The sequence below is a fragment of the Xyrauchen texanus genome, chromosome 8 (genome assembly GCF_025860055.1).
Source record: "Xyrauchen texanus isolate HMW12.3.18 chromosome 8, RBS_HiC_50CHRs, whole genome shotgun sequence".
In the NCBI taxonomy this organism is placed as follows: domain Eukaryota; kingdom Metazoa; phylum Chordata; class Actinopteri; order Cypriniformes; family Catostomidae; genus Xyrauchen; species Xyrauchen texanus.
The window spans coordinates 40,963,198-40,977,725 of NC_068283.1; the positions used below are offsets into that span (position 1 = coordinate 40,963,198).

At 36.0% G+C, this 14,528-nt stretch overlaps 1 protein-coding gene and 1 pseudogene across 1 annotated transcript; both read right to left on the reverse strand.

Moving 5' to 3' along the window:
- LOC127648175 (nucleoside diphosphate kinase-like) overlaps positions 1-14,528 on the reverse strand; it is a 50,278-nt pseudogene that overhangs the window by 31,033 nt on the left and 4,717 nt on the right.
- On the reverse strand, positions 1,025-2,849 carry LOC127647441 (erythroblast NAD(P)(+)--arginine ADP-ribosyltransferase-like). The gene is made up of 3 exons (XM_052131672.1): positions 2,800-2,849; positions 2,476-2,590; positions 1,025-2,395 (listed from the first exon to the last, which is right to left on the reverse strand). The coding sequence occupies exons 2-3, from the start codon at positions 2,527-2,529 to the stop codon at positions 1,685-1,687; spliced, it is 765 nt and encodes a 254-aa protein (XP_051987632.1). The 5' UTR covers positions 2,530-2,590; positions 2,800-2,849; the 3' UTR covers positions 1,025-1,684.

Sequence of the window (14,528 nt, forward strand, 5' to 3'; positions counted from 1 at the left end):
CAAAACAACACCATGCATATTATGACAGCTACACTGGGGAGTCTGTTTGGGTCGCCAGTGAGGATGAAACTAGAATGTGTCGGTTAGGGAGAAATCAATATTAGGATTTATATTATATTAAAGGTTTGAAAATGATCAAAAGTTGAAAACATTCATTAGAAATTTCGAAAAGTAATGAAATGTAATCAGTTAAATTACTTTATTAAAGTAATTGAAAAGTTACACTACTTATTACATTTTAAATAGGGTAACTTGTAATCTGTAAACAATTACATTTCCAAAGTAACCTTCCCAACACTGCCTGTTAGAAACATGAAGAGACAGACAAGTTTCATCTTTCCCAGTCAAGCCAGTTTATTTACTGACATGAATAATCATTTTCTGCTGAATACAGTAAAACACTATGTCAACTTTACATACTGAAAATGCACATAAACTGTGAAAAATGCAAAAACATCCTCTTGGCAATTGATGGCACTGACATGAAAACACACTGAATTAATTATCAAATACAAATTTCACAGCAAGAGAAATACTTTAGCTATTGTTGCATTTGTAATCTTAATTATTTAATCTCATCCATTAATGTCATCATTTTACTCACACATGCGCACACACTGAAATGCACTAAAATGGTGATTGAACAGAGAATATAACAAACTCCAATACACACTTCACAAAGTAATGACATTTGTGTCATGGATTCACTTCTTCAGTCTGTTAACACATTACTTTCATACATATACACACATATTTAAATCACTCTTGAATTAATTAAACCCATTGATTAATTGCTTTTATAATCCTCAACATATAAAAAATGCTTTAAGACATTATATGTGCTCACTTAAACTCTTTATAATACTCTTTTACACATTTCTGTTGGCATAAGAATGAATAAATGAATGTTTTAATAAAATGTATTCATGTGAGAAACGCAAAGAGACAGACAAGTTACATCTTTCCCCAATCACAGTCAGTTTATTACTGAGCACGCGGACCTGGAATAACCCCATGATCACAAACGCAAACCGCACAACATCTTTTGGTGTGGCGGTGTAAAACCTCTGTATTGAACATACAGCAGAAGTTTCTTGACCTGTTCAGGTTACTTTTTGTTCCCAAGCTTTTCAGCACGTACACAGTTTTACACCAGGAATTGTTCTTGATATCAGTGACATTAAATTTCTCATATGGGGGAATCAGCACCTCTTTCTCTTCAGCATGTGCAGAATAGTTTGCCACATCAGCACCTTCACAAGTTTCAATTTCAAAACAAGATGTATTTCCAAATTATTTATTACTGTTTCATTGAGAGAAGAAGATGCAAATGAGCCAAAACGAACCTCTTTGTTCAGAACACCCTTACCAAATTCAATATTAGAACGACGATAAGTTAAGACAGTTCTTTTGTGTTTCTTTCAGAATCTGTATCGCTTCTGTCAACAAAAAGTGAAGTGAATACCATATGTATGATCCCCATATGTAATTTAGTTTACCATTACGAACTGCGTTATTGAAATCTGCATATACTTTTCTACCCCATGAGCGCCAACATCTACTGGTGTGGCGGTGTAAAACCTTTTTGAATTAAAACTCTTTTAACTTGATTATAAAAGTGCTTACACTTATAAAATAGGGGGTGGTGGATTTCTGAATTGAACTTACGGCAAAATCTGTTTTTTCATGACCAGTTATGGCTGATAAATCTGTGATGTGTCTGTTTGACTGATGCCACAGCACAGTTCAGGTTACTTTCTGTTCCCGAGCTTTTCAGCTCGTATACAGTTTTACACCAGGAATTGTTCTTGACAGCAGTGACTATAAACTTCTCATATGGAGGAATCAACACCTCTTCCTCATAAGGATACACAGAATATTTTGCCACATCAGCACCTTCACAAGTTTCAATTTCAAAACAAGATTTATCTCCAAAGTACCGTGCTTCACTCCGATTAAGAGAGGAAGATGTAAAAGAGCCAAAACGAACCTCTTTGCTCAGAACATTAAATTCAACATCAGTACCACGATAAGTTAAATAACATTTCTTTTGTGTTTCATTCAGAATCTGTATCGCTTCTGTCAACAAAAACTGAAGTGAATACCATTTGTATGTGCTGCTGTTGTATTTTTGTTTATCATAACGAGTAGCATAATTGAAATCTTCATATACTTTTCTACTAGTGTACACATAAATGGCGATCGAATGGTTCATGTTCAAGTTATCTGCTGGTGTCTTGGCATTCCTTTTCCCTTCTTCCCAAGCTGCTTTATATGTAGAATTCTCATTGATTTCTTTCTTTAGAAATGATGTAAACACCAGGTCTGACATTTCCTTTCTACAACCTTCATATTGATCATCAACAGAATGTTTTGCCATATCGAATGGATAGATCTGTAGCAACAGGAAATAATGAGAAATGTATTATCAATAGTAATGTAGCAATGTGCATATTGAATGTGCAGTAAGCTTACCTGTCCTAGGACAACTTCAACAGTTAAAATGAGAAGGGGTGCAATGCTCAGCATCCTGATTTAGTAATAATTCCTCAGTGATATTCACTTCATATAGAGTAATATAGTGCAGATGCTGAAAGACAACATCAAATACAATAAAGTTTTACAAATCCAAAGTCTAAGAGTATGCACATTCATTTACACACCACAACTTCTTACATGTAATACTTACTAATACTTTCTCTTTACTCTAATGTTACATGAGAATATCTAACCATGCCACCCCGAGTTATCAACTAACATCTCACTGGCAACTTTCAGAGACAAAAAACAAACAATTACCTGATCTTTCAGGAGTTAAGATGCTTCAGGTTCTCTTTGTGGGATGTTTTAGCATCGTCTACAGTATTAACATGTTCACTCATATTTATAGCCAAAATGAGTCATTTCTGCGTCACTGGTGTCAACAAACAGAATTTAGAAAATAAAAGGGCCATTCAAACCAACAGGAATGTTTTCATCGCGTCACAGATCAGGTGTTTACACTCACCTTAAAAGGTTACAAACCTCTCAAACATCAGCTTAAAATCAAAAACAAATACGATCAGTGGATAATTTGTTCTATACAGTAAGTGGTCAATGTTGATCATTTTAGGATTTATATTCAAGATACATTCATCTTTCTCTATCTGAAACATTCTCAACTTGTTCAGGAATACACCATTTCCAGAAAGTTAGGATATTTTATTAACTGATGTACATTGTGTCATATGTGGATCTATAGTATGTATGAATTCTATATATTGTAACAACTTATATATCACATACTCTGGCTCTCCCTTGCATTTGGCTCCACACACACACACACACACACACATCCTGCTCTACCACTTGAGCCAAAGATTTACGGATTAGGCAGCAAGTCAGCTGCATATGCAGCCCTGATGTGGTAGATGAGTCAATAGTTGGGGAGTGGGGAGAGACACGGAAAAAAACAAGTTTGTTTGAATTGACTGGGGACAAAAAAGTTGTAAATATTTTTCCAAAAGATTAAACTCAAATTGCTGCCCCAGTCCGCCATGACAGATGTTGTTTTGAAAGAATAAAATATTCTGTAGTGCCCCTTGTGGCAACGCTGAGAATGCAGCGCTTTCGTTCTGTTATGAATTGAGTGCTGACATATTTCACAACGCAACGACATGTGAAATCGAGCTTGTGTTTCAAGGTGGATCTGCGTTCACGTACTTGCATAGAGTATGTTGGATGCAACCAGGTAATTTTAAGTAATTTTAAAATTTCATTTTTCTCTTTTTTTCCTGAAAGGCTTTTATTTGTTTGTTAGTATAATTTGTGGTTTCAATATCACATTAAAGGTGGAAAAAGATCTTTATAAAATGATAAGCGTCCATCAAATATAATTTGTATATAAATTCATTTAAGTTAGGTATTTGTGTATTTTCAAAATACTGTATATAAAATACTTTGTGTCATTCGAACTCTGTATAGGCTGCTGATTTCCTGTATCAACTAGTTCAGGCCCTCCAACCCCAACTTTCATGCACACAATCTGCAGATGTCTGTGAGAGCGGCTCCATCTAGCATTGGGTGAGGGAATTTTCTGCATTCCTGCAAGGAAGTATGGAGTATGACAAAGTGAGAATGAGATGGTCAGACCAGACGGGCTAACCTTTGCTCCCCGCGCAAATTAATGAGACATGGGTACCTGCCATTTTACAGATGCTCTGACCCAGTCGTTGTCATCTTCTTTCAACTGCTTCCGTTAGGGGTCACCACAGCAGACCATCCGTGATCCACATATTTGAATTGGCACAGGTTTTATACCGGATGCTCTTCCTGATGCAATCCCCAGTGGCTGGGGGACTCTCAAATTTAGATTCTCCAATTAAATTAACCTGCATGTTTTTGGACTTGGGGAAACCAGAGTACCCGGAGGAAACTGCAATCGATCTTTTTTGCCTTCTTTCTACGAGATTGAGGCCAGCGCGGCTGGCAATGAACATGATCTGGGTAATGCAGCGGGCGCAGTTTTGACGGGTAAATCCCCACGAACCACCTGCGGGTCGGCCTCAGACTGGGAGAGCAGACATCGAAAGATATGAGGACAGATAAAAGAAAGATTTGTTTGTTCTTTAGAAGATTACTTCATGCTCGTTCTCTATCCTTGTAATGGTTTGTTAAATGGTTTGTGCTTTCTGTGCTGAACATTCCCGAGAGAAACTGGAGCACTGTATGGGACAAAGTATATACATTTTAGACTCTTAGTATATGAACGTGTTGCCCTTTTGACCTAATGAGGTTTCAGAGCTGAATTCAGAGACCTTGGTGCCATTTTTATAGATGTTTGTTTCAAGCAATGTGCAGACGGGAGTCTTGAACATACGCATATACAAGATAAGACACACTTGCAGTTCTGGGGTTTCCGCCCGGTTCTCATCATGCAAGGCCACTTAACTGAACAATTCGCACTTCAATGGGTCATAATATGTCCTGAAAACCTTGAGTTAACTCCAAACCATGTAGAATGCGCTGTACCAAATAAGGAATCTCATTGGCACAGTCTCAAGAGGGCATAAATACATTATCTAATTTTCTGGTCCTCAGACTAACAACTGAACTCTCTCGCTCTTTGCATCTTATCTCCAACTTTGAGGCCTCATCTTACTATCTGTACTTTAACTTCTTTCATTGAATTACTTAGTTCATTTTCACTAGACAAGACATAGTATTGTTAGATTCATTCCAGGACTCAGTACAAATAAAATGTGTTATTCCTTCTACAAATCATCTGATTTATTGAAGTCATTTTCCATCTGCTGGATCTCACTGCATTACAATTTAAGAAGCATTTTGAGACATCTGCTTTCTGTTAAACTGTATTTGTTGTGCTGTGTCTTGCCTTTTTTAGTGCAAGAATGTGACCGCTTTGAAGTCATTGTCAGTGCTTGGCACAAATCCAAAATTTGAATACACAGTTTTAGTATTCGAATGTGCATTTTTTATTAAATTCAACGAATATTCGAAATTCAAATTTAAGTATTTTAAATCGTTGCTGTTGTTATAAGACAAATAAAATCTAAGTGATCGCACTGGCACCTCCGTCGACTCCAGAGGGCTGATGTTTATTCTTCAGAAATGCTTAAAATAAAAAAAGAGTAATATTTAACATGCTTGGCAGAGAAATAAGAAATAAACTGTTATATGAGGAAAAATGTTATTTTTCCTATATTACAAGACTGACATTATCGTATTTTTTTATATCAATATTTTGAATATTATCTTTTCAATATGTCCCTTCCAACTTTCATACAAAATTACGCCCTTGAATTTGACCACATTTATGTGCTGAAAACCCCTCAACTATAGTGACACCACTGCAATGTTCATCCAAGGGCAGCGACGTGTTCAATAAACAATAACATTTATTATTATTAATAATTTACAAACAATTCTTCTGCTTAGTAATATATTTTATTGCCAAACAATGCATTAAACTGCACATTAATGTAGAATTCAGCTGATGTGAAGTTCAGAATCAAGTTAATCACATGTTATAATTGAATCACATTTAAGAAAAGAAAAAAGCAATGAATAGAGATGCAAAAGCTTGTGAGCAAGAAAGATGGACATCTGGGACTCGACTGATGCAGCGGGACAGTTTAGGTCACTTGCTGTTCCAGAACTATTCAGCACATACACAGTTTTACACCAGGATCCATTCTTGATATCAGTGACATTAAACTTCTCATAAAGGGGAATCAGCACCTCTTTCTCATCAGGATTCACAGAATATTTTGCCACATAAGCACCTTCACAAGTTTCAATTTGAAAACAGGACACATTTCCAAAAAATGTTTTGGTTTTTGATTATGAGTAATTGATGTAAATGAGCCAAAACAAACCTCTTTGAGTGGAATTTAAATTTATTACGACGATAAGTTAATTGACATTTCATTTGTGTTTCCCTCAGAATCTTTTTTTGCTTCTGTCAACAAAAACTGAAGTGAATACCATTCAAATGTCCTGTTTATGTATTTCTGTTTATCACTACGAGTAGCATTATTGAAATCCTTAAACACTCTGTAATGAGTGTACACAGGAGCATATTACCACACTAGTTAGAGATCATACAAGTCTTAGCCACAGTGGTCAGGGTATATTCTGGCAAACCGTTTGCCAATCACGTCTAGCAATCGGCAAAGCAAAATGTGGCACACGCCATTTACCAACAAGCGATGGGTAACTCGCAAAGCACGATGTTCCTTCCCGTTTTCCCAGCACGATACATAGAACGGCATAAAGTAAGAGGGGTGAGAAGTAAGTGGCGGGGCACCAGATGAAACAGTTCAAAGTTAAAGTTCACGCAAACAGGTATTAATAGACAAGTTTTAGTCAATAAATATTGATTGTTTATAGCTGAATCCAGTGTTAAAGTAGAACACAAATAATCTGCTGGCTATATTTGGAACATTATAAATCCAAAGTGTACGGTCACTTCCACGTATTCGTTCAGGGGGCTTAAGTAGCTACACCCGGCGCTGCGATTACCTGGAGCTGTCAAAATAACTGAGAGAAGATGATGAGTTTTTAGAATTTTGCAGAAGCACTCCTAATCTGGGTATTGAATTTATTGTGTTAGCCTATATTTCTTAAATTGCACACAAGCATGAAAACATAATGTAGGCTACTTTAAATATTTGTACTATCTTAATACATCACTTAATGAGTGATAAACATATAGCCTAATGTATAACCTTGATTATTTAAATAATACATTCAAAGTTAATTGGCTTCGTCAGATTGTCAGAAATCCTTACTCAATTTGGTACTTTATACCCTCCCATATTCTTTCTAACTTTGGTAATATACATTTTCTTCTTAGTTGTAATTATAATATTGATAAAGTACCAGTGAAACTTTCGGAATTTCATCGCCAGGCCTTTTTATCATGGTCATTGATTTTCAAGCATAATTTTTCACCACATAAGTATTATATATTGAACAATAGGGATTTATATAAGCGCAAATCGTTGTTTTTGAAACATTGGTTTGATAATGGAATCATATTGGTGGATCAGTTATTTAATTCAAAGGGTTTTCTTTTCACTTACAATGAGTTTTTGGCGCATTATAAGATTCCTGTAACACCAGGGGAATATGCAAAAGTTTTTGGAGCAATTTCTCCTGAAATCTGTATGCTGTTCAAACATCAAAAAAGAATTAATACTCAACAATTGTTCCCACCTACTATAGTAGGCCTAAGTACTTATGTAGGTAATATCTGTTTTTCCCTTAACGCGAAGAACAGATCTATAAGAGAGTTATTTCAAAGAAATTATGTGTCTTTGCCTTATATTTACTCATATTGGAATCGTTTTACAGAAGATATTGTGTGGAAAAAGGTTTGGCATATACCTAATCAATATTTAATTACAAACAAAGTTAAGGAGGTATCATTCAAATTGATACATAGAATATACCCTGTAAAACATTACTTTATAAAATTTAAAAGTGATATTGATGTTAATTGTACCTTTTGTGACAGTTGCCCTGAAACTGTGGTTCATTTATTTTGGCATTGCCCAGTTGTAAGACTAGTTTGGCAAAATGTCTGTGATTTTATCACAAGAAACACTGATGACCAATTTATGTTGTTTTGGAAACATATTTTATTTGGTATTTGGGAGAACAGTAGAATCAAGCATTGTCAGATTTATATAATTAATTTTATTCTTTTAATGGCAAAATTTTATGTTCATAAATGTAAATTCTCCTGTAAAAAAACTTATTTTACTTCATTCAAGAAAGAAATTGAGTTTATATTGATTCACTCCGATTTTCTATGAAGCAAAAAGCAATTAAAACATTGAAAATTTGTAATTGCTTTAATAGCTTCATATAAATTAGCAATAGCCCCCTAGTGTGAAAGTCTTTGTTATATCTATGTTGTATGTCAATGATGTATACACAAGTGTTTGTACAAACTTTGTTGATAATAAAAATAAAAAAAAATAACCTTGATTATTTTCCAAACAAGATGTCTTGCGCCAATAAATATCCCTGTACACCAGATAAAGACACAGATAATATACAGGAGAAACTCGAAAAATTTGAATATCGTGCAAAAGTTATAATTTTGATGATTATGGCTTACAGCTTATGAAAACCCCAAATTCAAAATCTCAGAAAATTTTAATATTACATGAAATTAATAAAAAAAAAAAAAAGGATTTTAAATACTGAAATGTCGTCCCTCTGAAAAGAATAATCATGCATATGTATACAGTTATATATACTAAATATATTACTTTCACCTTTTAATTTGAATTACTGAAATACATGAACGTTTGCACGATATTCTATTTTTTCAAGTTTCACCTGTACCTTTGTTTATTATGGCCATACAGCATTCTTAAATAATTATATGTATTTTGACCTAGACATTTACTATAGTTACGTTTGCATATGTTTGTAAATGTATATTAGCTTATTTGTCAGATTTAAAGAACTTTTAAAATGTATTTTTATATGTAATTTTACATGGACAATAGTTTACTACATTCTGCACCAGGAATCATACGCACTGCATGCCTACCATATGCAATGTGTACTGCAAATGTTTCGTATTTTTAAAGCTTCTACGTATGAATCTTCTATGGATTTAAGAACAACTTTGAGTGAGGAGAAGACAAAAACTTTATTAAAAATATGTGATTTTTGTATAACTTTATGTCTGATAACTTTCAGTAGGCTACAGTCTACATGGACCAGAAAAGCACGGACACAATGTGGATTAAACAAATCATAGTTATTAAAACTATATTGACAGTCATATAAGCGTCTTGCATTTTATTTTATTTTTTGCTTATAAATGCATGTATAATAAAGTTATTAGGCTACTAGTGGTAAACAGACAACCGCAGTTGAGCAGTTAATGGGGACGCGCAGCAAATGCACTGTGGCGATCGGGTGTAGATGATTTTCTTTGCAGTGTGAATGTCCACACCACACCATCATCAATATTTCATCATGTGGTAGACATTTCAGGTGGTTCTCAAATGTATCAGCATGAACTTTAAGATATTAGAAACCGATAGGCCTATTTTATTAAGATATTACATAATAATGGGGTTTTCAGTGTTTTCATTTCATTTCATTGTATTGTATGTGTATTCTATATTGTGTGTATTGTATATAATTATTGTGTTGTGTAAGTATGTGTACATTTGATATGTAAATTGTTTTGTGTAAGTATGTTGTTTACTGTAATTGGTATATGTCTCGTCACTGTCATGACTGCTATGTTGCTCGGAACTGCACACAAGAATTTCACCTACTGTTGATTTGATTCATGCCATCGTTGTATTCTTTATTTATTGGATTAATATCCTCTAATGTTCCACATATAATTGCGTTCTAGTAATTCAGCTATAAACAATCAATATTTATTGACTAAAACTTGTCTATTAATACCTGTTTGCGTGAACTTTAACTTTGAACTGTTTCATCTGGTGCCCCGCCACTTACTTCTCACCCCTCTTACTTTATGCCGTTCTATGTATCGTGCTGGGAAAACGGGAAGGAACATCGTGCTTTGCGAGTTACCCATCGCTTGTTGGTAAATGGCGTGTGCCACATTTTGCTTTGCCGATTGCTAGACGTGATTGGCAAACGGTTTGCCAGAATATACCCTGACCCACAGTCTTTCAAATCCCATTTCACAGCTTTTTTATTGTTCCTTACCATTGCAACTATGGGGCCAGAGGTCATGTAGTGGAGCAGAACAGAGTAAAATGGTTTATTCTGCAGCTCAGCATTGTGTCGCTAACAACTCCTCAGGAGCTTGAAGAATATACAGAAACACACACAAACAGCACTGCATTAATACAGTGTAACATCAACAGTGCAGAAACTACAGAAACACACACAAACAGCACTGCATTAATACAGTGTAACATAAACAGTGCAGGGACTACTGAAACACACAAACAGCACTGCATTAATACAGTTTAACATCAACAGTGCAGGAATTACTGAAACACACACAAACAGCACTGCATTAATACAGTGTAACATAAACAGTGCAGGGACTACTGAAACACACAAACAGCACTGCATTAATACAGTTTAACATCAACAGTGCAGGAACTACTGAAACACACACAAACAGCACTGCATTAATACAGTTTAACAACAACAGCGCAGGAACTACTGAAACACACACAAACAGCACTGCATTAATACAGTGTAACATCAGCAGCGCAGGAACTACTGAAACACACACGAACAGCACTGCATTAGTACAGAGTAACATCAGCAGCTCAGGAACTACAGAAACACACACGAACAGCACTGCATTAGTACAGAGTAACATCAGCAGCTCAGGAACTACTGAAACACACACGAACAGCACTGCATTAATACAGTGTAACATCAGCAGCGCAGGAACTACTGAAACACACACGAACAGCACTGCATTAATACAGTGTAACATCAGCAGCGCAGGAACTACTGAAACACACACGAACAGCACTGCATTAGTACAGTGTAACATCAGCAGCGCAGGAACTACTGAAACACACACAAACAGCACTGCATTAGTACAGTGTAACATCAGCAGCGCAGGGACTACAGAAACACACACAAACAGCACTTCATTAGTACAGTGTAACATCAGCAGCGCAGGAACTACAGAAACACACACAAACAGCACTGCATTAGTACAGTGTAACATCAGCAGCGCAGGAACTACTGAAACACACACAAACAGCACTGCATTAGTACAGTGTAACATCAGCAGCGCAGGAACTACTGAAACACACACAAACAGCACTGCATTAATACAGTGTAACATCAGCAGCGCAGGAACTACTGAAACACACACAAACAGCACTGCATTAATACAGTGTATCATCAACAGCGCAGGAACTACTGAAACACACACAAACAGCACTGCATTAATAAAGTGTATCATCAACAGCGCAGGAACTACTGAAACACACACAAACAGCACTGCATTAATACAGTGTAACATCAACAGCGCAGGAACTACTGAAACACACACAAACAGCACTGCATTAATACAGTGTAACATCAACAGCGCAGGAACTACTGAAACACACACAAACAGCACTGCATTAATAAAGTGTAACATCAACAGCGCAGGAAATACTGAAACACACACAAACAGCACTGCATTAATAAAGTGTAACATCAACAGCGCAGGAACTACTGAAACACACACAAACAGCACTGCATTAATAAAGTGTAACATCAACAGCGCAGGAACTACTGAAACACAAACAAACAGCACTGCATTAATACAGTTTAACATCAACAGCGCAGGAACTACTGAAACACACACATCAGCACTGCATTAGTACAGTGTAACATCAGCAGCGCAGGAACTACTGAAACACACACAAACAGCACTTCATTAGTACAGTGTATCATCAACAGCGCAGGAACTACTGAAACACACACAAACAGCACTTCATTAATACAGTTTAACAACAACAGCGCAGGAACTACTGAAACACACACATCAGCACTGCATTAGTACAGTGTAACAACAACAGCGCAGGAACTACTGAAACACACACATCAGCACTGCATTAGTACAGTGTAACATCAGCAGCGCAGGAACTACTGAAACACACACAAACAGCACTGCATTAGTACAGTGTAACATCAGCAGCGCAGGAACTACTGAAACACACACAAACAGCACTGCATTAATACAGTGTAACATCAGCAGCGCAGGAACTACTGAAACACACACAAACAGCACTGCATTAATACAGTGTAACATCAACATCGCAGGAACTACTGAAACACACACAAACAGCACTTCATTAATAAAGTGTATCATCAACAGCGCAGGAACTACTGAAACACACACAAACAGCACTGCATTAATACAGTGTATCATCAACAGCGCAGGAACTACTGAAACACACACAAACAGCACTGCATTAATACAGTGTAACATCAGCAGCGCAGGAACTACTGAAACACACACAAACAGCACTGCATTAATACAGTGTAACATCAGCAGCGCAGGAACTACTGAAACACACACAAACAGCACTGCATTAATACAGTGTAACATCAGCAGCGCAGGAACTACTGAAACACACACAAACAGCACTGCATTAATACAGTGTAACATCAACATCGCAGGAACTACTGAAACACACACAAACAGCACTTCATTAATAAAGTGTATCATCAACAGCGCAGGAACTACTGAAACACACACAAACAGCACTGCATTAATACAGTGTATCATCAACAGCGCAGGAACTACTGAAACACACACAAACAGCACTGCATTAATACAGTGTAACATCAACAGCGCAGGAACTACTGAAACACACACAAACAGCACTGCATTAATACAGTGTAACATCAACAGCACAGGAACTACTGAAACACACACAAACAGCACTGCATTAATAAAGTGTAACATCAACAGCGCAGGAACTACTGAAACACACACAAACAGCACTGCATTAATACAGTGTAACATCAACAGCGCAGGAACTACTGAAACACACAAACAGCACTGCATTAATAAAGTGTAACATCAACAGTGCAGGAACTACTGAAACACACACAAACAGCACTGCATTAATAAAGTGTAACATCAACAGTGCAGGAACTACTGAAACACACACAAACAGCACTGCATTAATACAGTGTAACATCAACAGTGCAGGAACTACTGAAACACACACAAACAGCACTTCATTAATAAAGTGTAACATCAACAGTGCAGGAACTACTGAAACACACAAACAGCACTGCATTAATACAGTGTAACATCAGCAGTGCAGGAACTACTGAAACACACACAAACAGCACTGCATTAATACAGTGTAACATCAGCAGTGCAGGAACTACTGAAACACACACAAACAGCACTGCATTAATACAGTGTAACATCGACAGTGCAGGAACTACTGAAACACACAAGTGCATAAATCTCATGTGTAACACAAACAAATACAGACATGAATAGAAAATAAACAGTAAATAAATGAACATGAATGTATCAATCAGGTCCACCAATCGGAGTCCTCGCTGCTCAAAGCGTTTGATGATTTCACCAATCAGACGCCTCTGAACTCCATCTGGATTGACAGCTACCAAAGTCCTTTCTTTTATGCCAGAAAAATCTAAAGCAAGTTTCAAAAGAAAATAATTCAAAACACATTTTCAAGACACAGATATGTGAGTTTTGGAATGAATATCAATAAAGAAAGACAGACAGATTGTGACTTTCTGATTCATCAAACATGTGTTGAAAGTCAATCAATGCCATCTATTGTTCAAGTGTGTAACATACAGGAATGTGGAGATTATGTACACTTAATGTAATGCACTAGATGGCATAAACAAACCAATTTCAAATTATCTCAAATAAGTTAAAATAGTCTAAAAAGTGTTTTTTTAATGTGGCTTTAGAGTCCAAATATTTTTAGGATAATGTAGTAATGATAATTCATGATTAATTTATTAATGTATGTATTAATGTAATATTTAAACACTTTGTTCTGAGTAAAGGGGTAGAATGTGTTCCCAACATCTCAATTTTTTATTTTATTTAAAATATTAAGTTTATTTAATTGTATTAATGATTGCTCAATTAATTATAATGGAATTTTGTTATGAAATCGAAATGCATCTTTTTTTTCCTTTCTTTTTTTTTGGTGAGTCAAAAGTAATTTAAGTAATCAAATCCCCACTGCTGAAATGTGCCATCTTTAGCATGTAAAATAAAGTAGCGTTACACTATGTTGCGAAAAGTTTCCTCCATTACCTCTCAGTCACTCTGATTTGCACTTTTAGTTCATTAATTGCAGGACAGGTTTGAGAAATTATCTGGATTGATTTGGCAATGGAAAATCGCTGGCTTTCCCCTGTCTGGATTACACAAGCGTGCTCACACATTCAACTGTAAAGAATAATTCCTGCAAACATGACAGACATGAGATTCACATTTACAGTCACCGCTTGAATCCTGATCAAATTAAAACTATTGCTCATGT